The 13,547-nt window shown below is 36.0% G+C and overlaps 1 protein-coding gene across 3 annotated transcripts; it reads left to right on the top strand.

Annotated features, from left to right (window-relative positions):
* The first annotated feature begins 222 nt into the window (after positions 1-222).
* On the top strand, positions 223-13,547 carry ropn1l (rhophilin associated tail protein 1-like). Of its 3 annotated transcripts, XM_022681934.2 has the most exons (7): positions 223-396; positions 489-568; positions 1,731-1,881; positions 2,922-3,045; positions 3,163-3,324; positions 4,457-4,632; positions 13,271-13,547. In XM_022681934.2, exons 2-7 carry the CDS (start codon positions 541-543, stop codon positions 13,326-13,328), a joined length of 699 nt encoding a protein of 232 aa, XP_022537655.2. In that variant the 5' UTR covers positions 223-396; positions 489-540; the 3' UTR covers positions 13,329-13,547. The 3 variants fall into 3 exon arrangements, with proteins under 3 accessions (XP_022537655.2, XP_022537667.1, XP_022537659.1); XM_022681946.2 differs by lacking the exon at positions 489-568 and having other exon boundaries at positions 223-387; XM_022681938.2 differs by lacking the exon at positions 489-568.

The following is a 13,547-nucleotide window of genomic DNA, read 5'->3' as shown; positions in this document are numbered from 1 at the left end:
TGTTCTGTACATTATTTGAGGTCTTAAAGCACTGCATCTATTTCATTGCTTTGATCATGTCTCATTTTCTGCAAATAAATGCTCTAAATGAAAAAATGTTCTAATATTTTAAAGTGGTCTCATTTTTCCAGAGCTGTATTTATAGTGTTATACATAATGTTAAATGAGCCCTCTAGGGGGCACTCTAGTCACCCAATAACGTGTTGCTAGGTAACGCGCTATACACAAACAGTGCGCCGCTGGGAAAGCAGGGGGTCTCAGGATGGTGACAGCTAGTATAGCTCACTGTTAGTTTACTAGTTTAGCTTTGTTTTAAAGGATGTTTTATTTCATCTAAATTAATAGTGAACCTCTCTTTTGTCCGCTGAAGGAAGCCCGTGTGTTATTGTGAGTCCGGTGAGTTGTTACAAGGTGTTTATAGAGGATTAATAGAGTTTAAAGAGCTGAGCTTAAGTCTCTCACTGGTCATTTTTATTCTGTTCTTATAGAAAACTTGATTAACCAGGCCGAGTAATTCATCACAGTCAGGCTGAACACTTGATGACTGTTGTTTGCTCTAGATTAAAGGGTAGCTACATTATATTAATAGGCAACAGTTGTAGCTAATTTATGAACCTATATAACGTTAAACTATCCTGTATATCTGTAGCACCAGTCAAAAGTTTGGACACACATTCTCATTTAATGTTTTTCTTTATTTATTTATTTATTTATTTATTTTTTTTACTTTGTAGATTAATATTAAACACATGAGTAAGGGACACAATCATATATAGAATTACATAGTAAACAAAAAAACATTCCAACTGAGATGGTGATTTGAGGTGATTTGGGATGAGCTGGAGCTTCACTGTGTGAATAAAAAGCAGCAACTATTGTTCAGCACCTCCAGGAACTCCTTCAAGACACTGAGAAAACTATTCCAAAAGACTCTCCCTCATGAAGACACTAAGATTAAAATACCAAGAGTGTGCAGATCTGTCCTCAAAGATAAATGTGAATGCTTATATTAATCTAAAGTAACATATTATGATTTGTTTTACCGTTTTTAGTTTTCAGAATAAATCTGCATGTGTTCCTGTATCATTTTATGGTCTACAATATTACAGTTGGAGTGTAAAATAAAAATAAAAAAAGATAATACATTAAATGAGGTGTCCATTATTATTATTATTATTATTATTATTATTATTATTATTATTATTATTATTATTATTATTATTATTATTATTATTATTATATAAAAACTTTAAAACTTATTTATCATTTTCATTCCAATTCACAATTGTATTCTACTTTCTGTTGGTCTATCATTTAAAATTGAAATTGCTTTTTCTTCAGTAAATTAATCTAATTTTCAGTATAAAAAATCAGACGCCCTCCGGTGGTCTAACAAACCCAGAGCAGAGACTCCAGGTTTAAGTGTGCAATCTGCTCTCTGGAGATTCTCTGCTCGCATCACCAAGATTACAATAAAAGTCCGAGTATGCTCAGAGTATGCTCTTATCAGTTTCTTTTTTTATAGAAAACATCTTCATAATAAAAAATAAAGGCATTTTATGGATTATGGATTTTATGGGATGTAGTTTGTAGTCAGCTAAATAAGCAAATAGACAGACATTAAATCAATGATTTACAGTTAAATTACAGTAGATATGTTGTGCTTGTCTGAAATGTAACTTATTCTCTAACATTTTACTTTCCTTTAATCTTTTTTGGGTTTTCACTAGATCACTTCTTAACAGGAGACATGCCTCCTCCAGATACGATGTACTGCTCCCAGCAGATCAACATTCCCCCAGAGCTGCCTGATATCTTGAAACAGTTTACTAAAGCTGCTATTAGAACACAGCCACCTGATGTACTGCAGTGGGCTGCCACGTAAGTTGGTACACTTTGCTAGATTGTGAAAAAACACATTGCATGACATGTACTGTGATTGTATCTTTGTTTTTGTTTGTTGAAATTGTCTCTCCAATTTGGCCAATTTCAGCTCTCGTCTTCAGCCAAGAACAATCATGGGATCAATGCTCTGATAGCTGCGGCGCTTAAAATCTTACAAGTTTTAGCCTGAAACAATTTAGTCATGCCCATTCACCCTGAAGCCTTAAAATGTGTTTCAGCTCGGACTGCTTATTGAATGACACCCAATACAGGGCAACCACTACAGGGCAGTAACAACCACTACAGGGCAGTAACAACCATTACAGGGCAGTAACAACTACTACAGGGCAGTAACAACCAAAAGCATATTCAATGATAAAGGATTAAAGCAACCATATTTAGCATTTTTACCTTAAAAAGAGCTTCAAAATCTGTAAAGCTCCACTGACATGTAAGAGAGAATGTGTCTGTATTCTGGCTACTCCAGGCTCAGTGTGCTGCTCACTGCACTGTGTATCTCTTTTGAAGTGGGCAGGAAAAGTAGAAAAAACTGCAAGAACTGTGCAACCTGAATGATAAGTGTGTAACATCCAGCAATATTAGCCTGCTCAAGTGTGTCTGTTCACATGATTATTTTACTTTTAATAATGGTTCTGTATCACAGAATCCCCAAATTGAATGTAAGCATAAAATGAAGGGTGTCTCAAAGTGTAAATTCCACTTGCCAATTGCAGGGGTAGCCTACAAGCGAAAAAAACAAACAAACAAACAAACAAAAAAAACAATTCTCACATACTGTGGCTTTAAGGGAGGTCATTTTTGGCACATCATCTTTAAAAGGTTATGAGCTATACATTTCAAAAGTTTTGAGGAATAGAGTAGGATTACTAATGTTGAAAAGTTTTCAAAAGACAGCTCATACACAGGTAGAGCACATTAAATATGAGTCACTTACGTCACTAATAAGAGACTTACGTTTGAAATGTAATCCACAGTTATTTAAGTTTTTCTTTTAAAATGCATAATTTCCTCTTAAGATATTTTTCAGCACTTTCAAAAGGTGAAACTCTGCCAGTCAAGGACAGGCTAGAAATGCCAGTAGCAACACAAAAGACAGACACTGGGCTTACTCCAGGCCTGCTCAAGGTCCTTCACAAGCAGGTTCGTGACATAAGCCTAGCTAGCTCTTTTATTAGTGATAAAAATGTTTGGTTATGTAACATTTTGAATGAATATAACTGAACATATTCTGACGCTGTTTTCTTTTTATAATCACAGCTTTCACCAAAAGAACCTGTTATGAAAGAGGAGTTGCTGAAGAAGTGGAAAGGCTTGTGCTTGCCGGTTGAACAGCTCAATACACTCCTTGACCTTGGCAACTTTGATGAACAAATTGACTGGATGGGGTTCTTTGCTCTGAGCTGCAGTGCTTTGGGTGGAGTAAGTGACAACTAAAGAATATATTAAAATGATTATTAATCTTTAATCCTGTTTTGGCTAAAAACATACTTAAAAGTAACTGTGAATTATAAAATCTCTTGATTATAAGTGGAAGAGAAAGGAGGAGGGGTAAAGCATGGTATTATGGGTTAAATCTAGTTTTCTTGCTTAAAGCCTAATAAAAAAAAATAATAATAAACAAATACCACAATACAATGTTTTGTAGTATCACATAGATTCTCAAAAACACAGTATTGGTTTATGATTAATAGTTTAGAGGTAAATGTTCATTCAAAAGTTTATTTTGTGTTTTGCTTAAACCCTCAGCACTAGCAGTGATATCTTTAGATCCCACTGTTCTTGCTGCATAAATAGAAAAAAAACAACTTTTTTTCTATGGTTTTATGTATACACAGTTTTTTATACAATATACATTTCCTAAAAGGTAATAAAAAATATCAGTATATCACCTTGCTTACAGTATCCTTATATTGCAATATATTTAATACGCCTGTGTCGTGATATTTACTATATTGCCAGGTTCTTGCCAAAACTGTCCTACTTTCGAGGTGTGCCAAACTGGATGTTTATCCTTTAAATACTCTATGACTAGATACTCTGGGCTTGTTGTAATCATGGACATGTCTTACTTTATGTGTACAGTGCTTAGTGTAGTGTAAAGGGTAACAGTGCCATCCTTTCTGTGGCAGACTAGGATTTAATTATCTGATCTGGTGAGCACACTATGCTCCAGTGCATAGCATAAAGTCTGTATAAATGAAAAAAGAGCTTCAGAATATGTTGGTATCTGGTGCACAATGTAACCACTACAAGTGCCTCATGGTGGCAGTATTAGACAATAAATCTCACTCAGAAAAGGCCATACCTGAAGTAAATATGATCAAATAAATAATGCTACTTATATAAAAGCAATTTTGTAGGAGTCAAGTCTGTTAGTACGACAGTATACAGACAAGGAAAATCAGAAAAACTGTTAAATTAAAAGCCAGTTTCACCAGCACTGTATTGGGAGCTAAAAGAATAACTATATACTATTAGCAAGTATGGAGTAAAAAATAAGAGACAGCTATGACAAGCTATGAGATTTATACTAGTATTTTTGTTCCCCTAGACCATCATCAGTGCTCTAAAACATGCTTGTGAAATCCTGACTGAGGATCCAGAGGGTGGGGCTGCTCGGATCCCTTTTGACACATTTGTGACTCTGTACACTTACCTGGCCAAACTGGATGAAGACATTCCTCAAGATCAGATAGACAGTTTCCTGCTCAGTCTACAGGAGCCTGTGTAAGTCTACAAGAGCAGTCATCCTTTCTGTCTCTCTCTCTCTCGCACACCGCACCACATCTGAAGTTATGACCTCAGAGCTTTAGGACCAGTGCTGTCCATCTTTTCTTAGGTTTTAAAAAAATCTGTGTTTTCTGTGATTCTGGCCACAGGACGCTGTTGGTGGACTATTCTCAGTCCAGCAGTAACAGTTATAGAACTACAGTGCTCTCCTATATGCTCAGTGGAGCTGTAAAATGGATAATGGGTGTAGGAACATTGAGTTGGTCACAATGTTATTCGTGATCTGTATATAAAAATGTTGAACTTGATACATTTTTTATTCTTTTAGCAAGATTAGACTTTTATGTATTTTATGTAGCCGATCAGTGAATTGTCATTGTCTTAAATGCCCTTCTCTAGTATGCTAGTGGTGATAAAAAATTACCCAGCTATGGTAAGCAACCTTACTGAAACTCAGAGATCAACTGTTCAGCAGAAAAATAACATATAACATAAAGGTCATATTTATGCAGGTGTTGATGCAGAGTAGAACCATGCACCATCGCTTCAGAATCTGGTAAATCATCCTAAAAGACTTTTGTAGTCAAACATGTTTTGCTTTGCCTTTCTAGCAATTCTATGAGCAGTTCTCTAGGAAGGATTTCTTGGTATCCTCTTGGTAGGCCTCAACATGACCTCCAGTGTATGACAGTTATGATATATATTTAATAACATCAAAAGCTCAAATCAGGATGATTTTGGATATACAACAACTGTCAGACTTCACAAAGTAAGCCAAGCTTTGAATAATTGGATCAGAATCTGGTCTTGAGTCTACTTTCGCCGACGCTGAAGTGCTCTGCAAAGAAACAAATCAATAATGATGATGCTTTTGCAGACAGTCGATCACACAAAGCGTGCACATTCGTTTAATTCCTAAACATTTTTGCTGAAGTTTCCCCATGAATCCTAATAAACCTGGATTAGTGAGAATTATTTTTAGGATAAGGATGAATATCTTACTAATCTTAAGAACTAATCATTTGTCATATTCATAACACCCCCTCCCCACCCTAGCCATCCTCATGAATGTGTCAGCTCAATTTCAAACTATTACGTTCACTTACATCTGAGATCTGAGCTCGATACTTACCCTTACCCTGTCATTATTCCAGTCTCCTGACTGGGTGATTAATGTGCTGTTCCGGAGCCCTCCGAACCTGCTGAGAATGCTAATTTTCTCCACCAGAAAGTTAAAGCAGGTTGCCTTGATAAGGCATTATTTCTACATTCATTTCTGTACACTTTAGAAAAGTTCTCTATACATCACAGCTGGAAAGACTAATTGGATGTAAGACTTCTTTATTATTTTTTTATTGTTTCCTATGCTCTGCAGGGCAAACCAGAATGGAATGATAAAAGTGGCCAATTTCTACAGTCGCAAATTAAAGGCCTGAAGCGACTCCTCAAAGTTCATGAAGAGACAAATTGAAGAAAAAACAGGAGATATAAACATATTTGACATAAAACATATTACTTTAAGAATGATATATTTATTTTGTAAGCATTAAACTGGGTCCGGTCACAACCACTGTTTTTTTTAGTATTTTAGGACAGAGCTTTTTACACTAAACCCATGCTGTGAACTTTGTTCATATCTTAATGATTACACTTTATTCAAATTACTGATTTTTCCTTTAAAGAAGCAAGTTTTACATTTTCATTGTATTACACTTCCATAGGTGTAATTATGACATGTTAGGCTAATATGAGGATTTATGTAATTCATTTGTTCATGACGTTTTCAGGTAGTTTTTGTGACTATGTCTCTGAGACTGATTTAAGGTTAATAAGTCCTGTTTTAAATGGCTGTCTCTAACACTTAATTTAGAAAATAAGTTCAGGCTTTAACTCAGCTTGTTTCTTCGATGTGAATGAGCAGGGATACACTGCTATATGCTGAGTAGGTGGTATCTGTAAATTCTCTGCATTGTTTTTTCATAACATCAAAAATAGTAAAAAAAAAAAAGGGCTATTTGCATTGCAAGTATTGCAGCAGTTTGCAGTGCAGTGCCCGCACTTCTACATTGTATTGTTTGGTATATCAGGACTTTTGTCTGCTGACTCTGACTTCTTACAAGCAGCCTGTACAAAAAAAAAATCTTAAAACATTTAAACACATTGCTAAACTGTTGCTGCCCTTTCCACTGAACACGTTTGGAGAGAATAAACTCCACAGCAGAACCACTATTTCAGTTGAACTTCTTCCAGACTTTGAAACCCAAGTTTTGTTTCAGTGAGAGAACTGCTCCAGCTCATCAACCCATTTAACATTTCTTACTGCAAGTCATATATTAATATTAGTACACTTCTTTGCAGTTTCTGTTGCACATGGTGTGGAATGTATGGTTTTCACCAAGATGTTCTCCAGAAATGTTAGGTTTCACAGTTAGGAGGAGATTAGTGAAACCTACAGAATTAAAACAAACACTAAATGCACTAAATGCTGACACTTTTCTTAAACACTACAGTGACATACATATATGGAGTGCATTGAGAGTGAACAACAACTCCAGAACATTTAAAATGCACTAATCTTTTATGTCACTAACATGAGCAGAAATTATCTGGTCGATGATACACTCTCTCTTAACAGCTGCAGCATGGTTTGTCTAAGCGTAGACCAGTTTTTCACTTGAAACTGGCTGTGGCTAGTGCTTGACTGTTTTTCTGGCTCCCTGCATTCTTGAAAACAGAAAACAGATGTTGACATGTGCGCATTTCTTAAAAGGACATTGTTTCGAAAACTCTGAGAAGACTCCAGATAGCATAATGTGGCATGATAGCTCTGAAATTCCGTCCAAAAGCACACACCCACCATTGTATTCTCTTTTGGCAAGAGATGTAATTTCAATACTGCCAGCACGCAATGCAGCCTAGATCATTTGGGGAGCAAAACGGAGAACATGGGTTTGAAAGACTTATCAGCATATAGCTTTTATTCTTTACATATAAAGACATTGTATAAGACATTTTCCAGTGTCAGAACTCTTCTGTAAAATTGCTCCCTCTGGTGGTTAAGGTTAGCCATTGACATGGCAATGGCATTAGTGAGGGTGTCACTGGACAAGAACCAGAGGTCAAGTCTAAATCCTTTCCCCAATCCACTTATTCGTATCTTATCCACTCACACCCAATCAGCTGCAACAGAGCATTTGAAACTAATTATAATTAAATACAGTACTAGTCAAAGGTTTGAACCCAGCCAATGATTTATTATTTCCTACATTGTAGATAACTATTAAAGTCATCAAATCTATGAAGGAAACAAATAAGTGCTGAACAAGCCCAATTTATTATTATTTTTTTTTTTCAAAGTAGGACCTTTTGCTCTGGGTAGTCTTAAAAGAGTTACTAGAGGTGATGAGATCTTGTTGACTGCCTTTTTACAGTATTTATAGTAATGTACAGTGTAGTGAATCATACAAACAAAGAACAAATATTATTGAGAATGTGTGTCCAAACCTTTGACAGGTAATGTAAATATGTTTTTATTGAGGATACTCCTCAGGAGAAATAATAACATAATTGATAAATGAAAGCTTATCCAGGACTCTAAATATAAACCTCTTCATTCTTAAATGTGTGTAGTAAATGCATGTTGCTGCTCACTTGTTTTCACTTAATATCATGTGACCAAAGTTATCCAAAACCTTCTTACTTGTCTCTATATCCTACTTAAGGGCATAGTGACAACAAGCTTAGATCTATGGGGCAAAATTGTTAGAAAGCAGGTAGGCTGAATTGATTTGTAAAAAGGCAAAAAACCTGTGATATCACAGAAACAGTGAACAGAAAAAAGACAAACGTGCTGTTTTCAAACTTTAACAGTCTTTTTTTCATAGTACTTTAGATTTCTTTATTTTATCATTTGAGAGATTTTACAGGTTTGAAAATGATTAAAAATTATGCAAAAATGTACCATTAACATACAATCACGTGACAAAAGTCATGGGACAGTATACAGTGATCCCAAAATGTTACTTAAGGGAACGGCTTGGAAAAATCTGTATAAATCTGAACACTGGCCAGCTTGTTCCTGACAAGGTGGCATGAATTATCTACAAAAGTTTGAGCGATACGTGATAGTAGGTGTCAGATGGAGTGTGCAATCTATCTTTGGGTTTACTGGGAATGCCACATTAAAGCATTTTTTTGATTATGCATTTTTTTGATTATAAGGTTTTGATTATGACCAGCTAAAATTGTTTGTGTGAACAGACAAGCAACTTTTGCAGAATTCATATCTATCCACCAATATCCTGTAGGTTAGTGCAGAGCCTTTGAGACAGTATGTTGTTAGAACATGCAAACATGCTTTAATTTTTTCTAAGAAACTTAAAAACAGTTAACAAGAGGGGTCATGGGATTTTATGCTTGGACTGTGTGTGACTAAGTGAGTGTGTGTGAGAAAGTGAGTGTGTGTGTTTGTGTGTGTTGCCATCATACTGTCATCATTTATCGTTTCCTCAGAAATAAAATCTTACACAAACATTAACATAAACTCCTTGCCAGTGGGCTGAAACCCAGAAAGAGCACAGAGGAATTCACGGCTCAAAAGTGATGTGTCAGATCTGGAGCTCATTGTTCTTCTGTGCTGCACGTGGCCCTCGGTGTTCTGTGTAGCATATTCCTAGAAAGAGGGTGTTTAGGAAGGCTCAGTGTGGAGCAGATGCTTGGAGAGGAGAGAGTGTGAGAGAGATAATGCCATAGGGAGAGCTGAGGAGTGAGTGCCAGTGACAAGCTAAAGGAGGCTAGAGAGCCCTCTGGGCAAGGATGCCACTGATGTAGGTATGCAAATTACACAAGGTATGTAAATGAGGCTAAACTTCCATGCAAATACATATGCTGCTGAGAGTTAAGTTAAGTTTGTGGTTAAAAGCAATAACGATTTGAGGAGGTTAAACTTTCTGACAACCACAAATATCAGCTTATATATTTTTTATTCTGATTCTATTCATTGTATTTATCTGTAGTATTAGCTAAACCATACATTACAGAAAATAATATGATTGCCAGTTCTCCATTGTTTCAATAACAAACAAAAAAACAGTATAAACTTACAGTCTTATGTAATGTAAAAACAGGGTGGAGGTTCTCATAATTCTGGGCAGTTTTGGTTTCTGTTTTGTCATCTTGGTGTTTACTATTGAAATTCCACTTCAGTATGTATCATTGTCATGTAGTTAAAAAGAGGAAGCCTCATACTGGCCATGGGTACTCCAAACGCACGACTGTTAAAGGTTTCGCATTAGTTCCCAGTAATGCCACAGTCAAAAGTTGTGAATGATGTGTCATTACCAATCTCCCAGTGCTAGAAGTATTTGTGTCTAAAGCCACGTTAACTAGTTCCGCTACAAGAGGTGACTGTACAATACCATTAAAGAAAAGTGTATCTGGACAGTTTTCTTTTTCCTTCCATGTGTCATGTGACTGGAATAGTCTTCCAACTAAGATAAGAGGGTTTACAACTTTTTGTTTTTACTCCAAAAAAACAATAATTGGTTATTGTTTTGCAGGTCGTTCCTTTTAAATGACATCAAATTGCCCAGGGGCCTCAGGTGACAATTAGCTTTATTTGGCTAATCCAAGGGTAATTACATTATAAAAAATAATGAAGGTTATTAATGCGTACTGTCTTTTAATTAAAAAAATACAGCCATTATCAAACCATTCTAGCAAAATTCAGCAGTACTGTTTGTGGTGTATGCAAACGTAGTATCAGCCCCCCCCCCGGGGGGAGGGGGTGGAGGAGAACATTTATTTGGGGCTTTCATTTGGCGCCCCCTGTAGTGCAGCGCCCCTATGCGTCGCATAGGCTGCATACCCCCTTTTTAAACTGTATGTCTGGCTGCATTTTAGCTCCAGTGGAAACAATAAACGGTAACAGATTGACCAACAAGACACAAACCATATGTAAATACTGTAATTATATCCTACACGTGACTGTTTCATAGGCAGCTGTACTAATCCCTTAGCTTTGTACTGTTTTTAAAAAAAATGTTCTGTCTCTGTTTGCACTTTAAGCATAGTATTAATATGACTGGTTATGGTTATGCATAGTTAAATTACAAGAGATTTAGGAGGAAAAAAAAACAAACCATAGGCTTAATGTGACTGGTTGTGGTTTGCACTTATTGTTTGCACTATATAAGACCTAGAAAAGTTTTATTTTAATTTTTTTATTCTTATTTCTATTTCTTATAGAATCAGTGTGTGAGAGAAACCAGTCTGTTAAATTTGTGTGTTATGATTTTGTCAAACAAAACTCATTTTCATTTTTGAGGTTTTCTTTAAAATTTTATTTTTAAATCTCGTCTCGTCTCGTTCTCATGAACCCAATATCGTGTCTCGTCTCGTCTCGTGATATTAGTGTCCCATCACACCCCTATTAGAAACCCTACTTTTACACATGACCTGATATAGCACAGGATTATGGTATTAGGACTGTTTCTATTAAGTGAACAGACAGTTCCATTGAAAGAAAAATACATTCAGTTTTACTTCTTTAACTACTTTACAATGATGTGACCAAAGAAAAATAGCCCTTCGTAGGTTTGTTGAATTTACAGGGGTTGAACAATGAAACTGAAACACCTGTCATTTTAGTGTGGGAGGTTTCATGGCTAAATTGGAGCAGCCTGGTGACCAATCTTCATTAATTGCACATTGCACCAGTAAGAGCAGAGTGTGAAGGTTCAATTAGTAGGGTAAGAGCACAGTTTTGCTCAAAATATTGCAATGCACACAACATTATTGGTGACATACCAGAGTTCAAAAGAGGCCAAATTGTTGGTGCACGTCTTGCTGGCGCATCTGTGACCAAGACAGCAAGTCTTTGTGATGTAGTAAGAGCTGCGGTATCCAGGGTAATGTCAGCATACCACCAAGAAGGACCAACCCCATCCAACAGGATTAACTGTGGATTAACGCTAGAGGAAGCTGTCTGAAAGGGATGTTCGGGTGTTAACCCAGATTGTATCCAAAAAAACATAAAACCACGGCTGCCAAAATCATGGCAGAATTCAATGTGCAGCTAAACTCTCCCGTTTCCACCAGAGCTGTCCATCGGAACAACAAATTATTGTGGTCTAAAATCAGGTGTTTCAGTTTCATTGTCCAACCCCTGTATATAGTAATTTATAGTGACATAAATAGTATCCCACACTTATATCCACCAGAATGGCACCTTTTCAAGAGTATGGTTAAAATGTTTTTAATTTTTAATGTAATTATTCCATTAAAAATTTTTAGGAAGGTATTGAATGATGAGCCCCAATATTTGTCTAAGCTTAGCTTGTCTAGTATCAATCAGCAGATGAGAGTTAATCCAAAGAATTTCAGTAAAGTTGATGCCAAAAATAACTGTAATGCCAAGAAACTCTAACAATCAATCTCTATCTCTCTCTGTTTATTTTTTGCCAGTTTCTTGTTGCCCAATCTCCCCCTTAACCCAAAACTGTTTAATCAAGTGATTGTGTTCTGAAATTTGCTTCAGTAGCTTTTTACATTCAGGCTGTGAGGCTATTGTGTTAGCACTGTTAGTAAAATGTTGCACTGATGAGAGCAGTAGAAGCAGGGGCTTAGAATTGTGGATTTTACATTTTAATAGTTAACTGTATCAGAAAACACAAAAGCAAGTCTATTTGAGATTATTCATCAATTCCTCACACTTTGAGACTGGCGTGTTTTGATTCAGTGATGCATTGCACAATGCTAGCGTGACAACTGTGGGCTAACATTAGCCTCCTAACACCAGTGTAAAATGCCTCTTCTGTGAGCCTTTAGGGTACTAATACATATCATAGCTTTTATTACACTTAACATGTATTGTTCTTGTTTTTCTCCACAGGTTCTTTCATAGTTTAGTAATGTCTATGCTCTGACATCAGTAGTCGAATCATTAGCAGTAGGCATGATGTTGCCCTCAGGCAACAAACCATCTTTTGGAAATTATACTGTATACTATACCTTACGTTTTATGTATGTATGTATTTATTTATTTATTTTATTTTTAATATAATGTTACAATGCATATCTATGTGTATAAATGGGTCACAAATACAATTATATATAGACTAAAGAAGTATATATGACTGTTTATATTCTTACTATATTCCTACATTCTTGTTGTAAGGTTAATAAAACATGTTTGTTTCATTTGTTGCATTTGGACATCATTATGTAGATCACTTTTGTTAGGTCCATCATGATAAAGCAGTGGTGATTCAAATAATAAGTTAACAAAATGTAAAAAAATGGTTTAAAAAACAAATCCCAGAGAAAAACCTCAAATAGTCTTATCCCCAAAAACATAATTCATGCCATAGAGGGTTAATCTTAAAGTTTTGAGAATTCAGTGTGTATTGATGTTAGTCTTGGAGGTTCCAAATGAATAGCTAAGCACTTTTGTCGCTCTGAATAAATACTGCTCAATACCCTAAATAAATGTAAATGTAAAAGTAAAGAAACATATTTTATTCACCAAACCTGTTTTGGCTGGTCAGCCATGTGTGTTTAAGAAAACACACATGTGAGAGAGAGAGTGTTGCAACGTCTTGACATCACATGATGACACAGTTTTTCCTGTTTACAGGCAGCGCCAAGGAGGCATGGTCCAGCCCACTAATTTCACTGGCCTCAGTCGCTCATAGGGGTCTGAGTGGAGGAGAGGACAGATGGCCGTCAGATGTGCTCTTTCAGCTGGGCTGTGGCAGCCTTCTGTCACTGCACTACCAAGAACAGGAAAAAGGCCTCATGTTTCATCATTTTTTAATGTTTCACTCTGAGTGATTCCAGCATTACAGAATGTAGCATAAATGTATTGGCGATTTTATTTATATGAATGTTTGAATAAAGGTTATCACTGTGAA

Source organism: Astyanax mexicanus, chromosome 1 (assembly GCF_023375975.1).
Source record: "Astyanax mexicanus isolate ESR-SI-001 chromosome 1, AstMex3_surface, whole genome shotgun sequence".
NCBI classification, from domain to species: Eukaryota; Metazoa; Chordata; class Actinopteri; order Characiformes; family Acestrorhamphidae; genus Astyanax; species Astyanax mexicanus.
The sequence above is the reverse complement of the archived record's forward strand: the minus strand, read 5'-3'. Positions and strand labels throughout refer to the sequence as shown.

Coding starts and splice junctions, on each gene's coding strand:
- ropn1l (XM_022681934.2), top strand. CDS start 541: ATGACTGTTGTTTGCTCTAGATTAAAGG. Junction 3,046..3,162: donor TCAAGGTCCTTCACAAGCAG/GTTCGTGACATA, acceptor TTATAATCACAG/CTTTCACCAAAAGAACCTGT. Junction 4,633..13,270: donor CTCAGTCTACAGGAGCCTGT/GTAAGTCTACAA, acceptor TCCTGTTTACAG/GCAGCGCCAAGGAGGCATGG.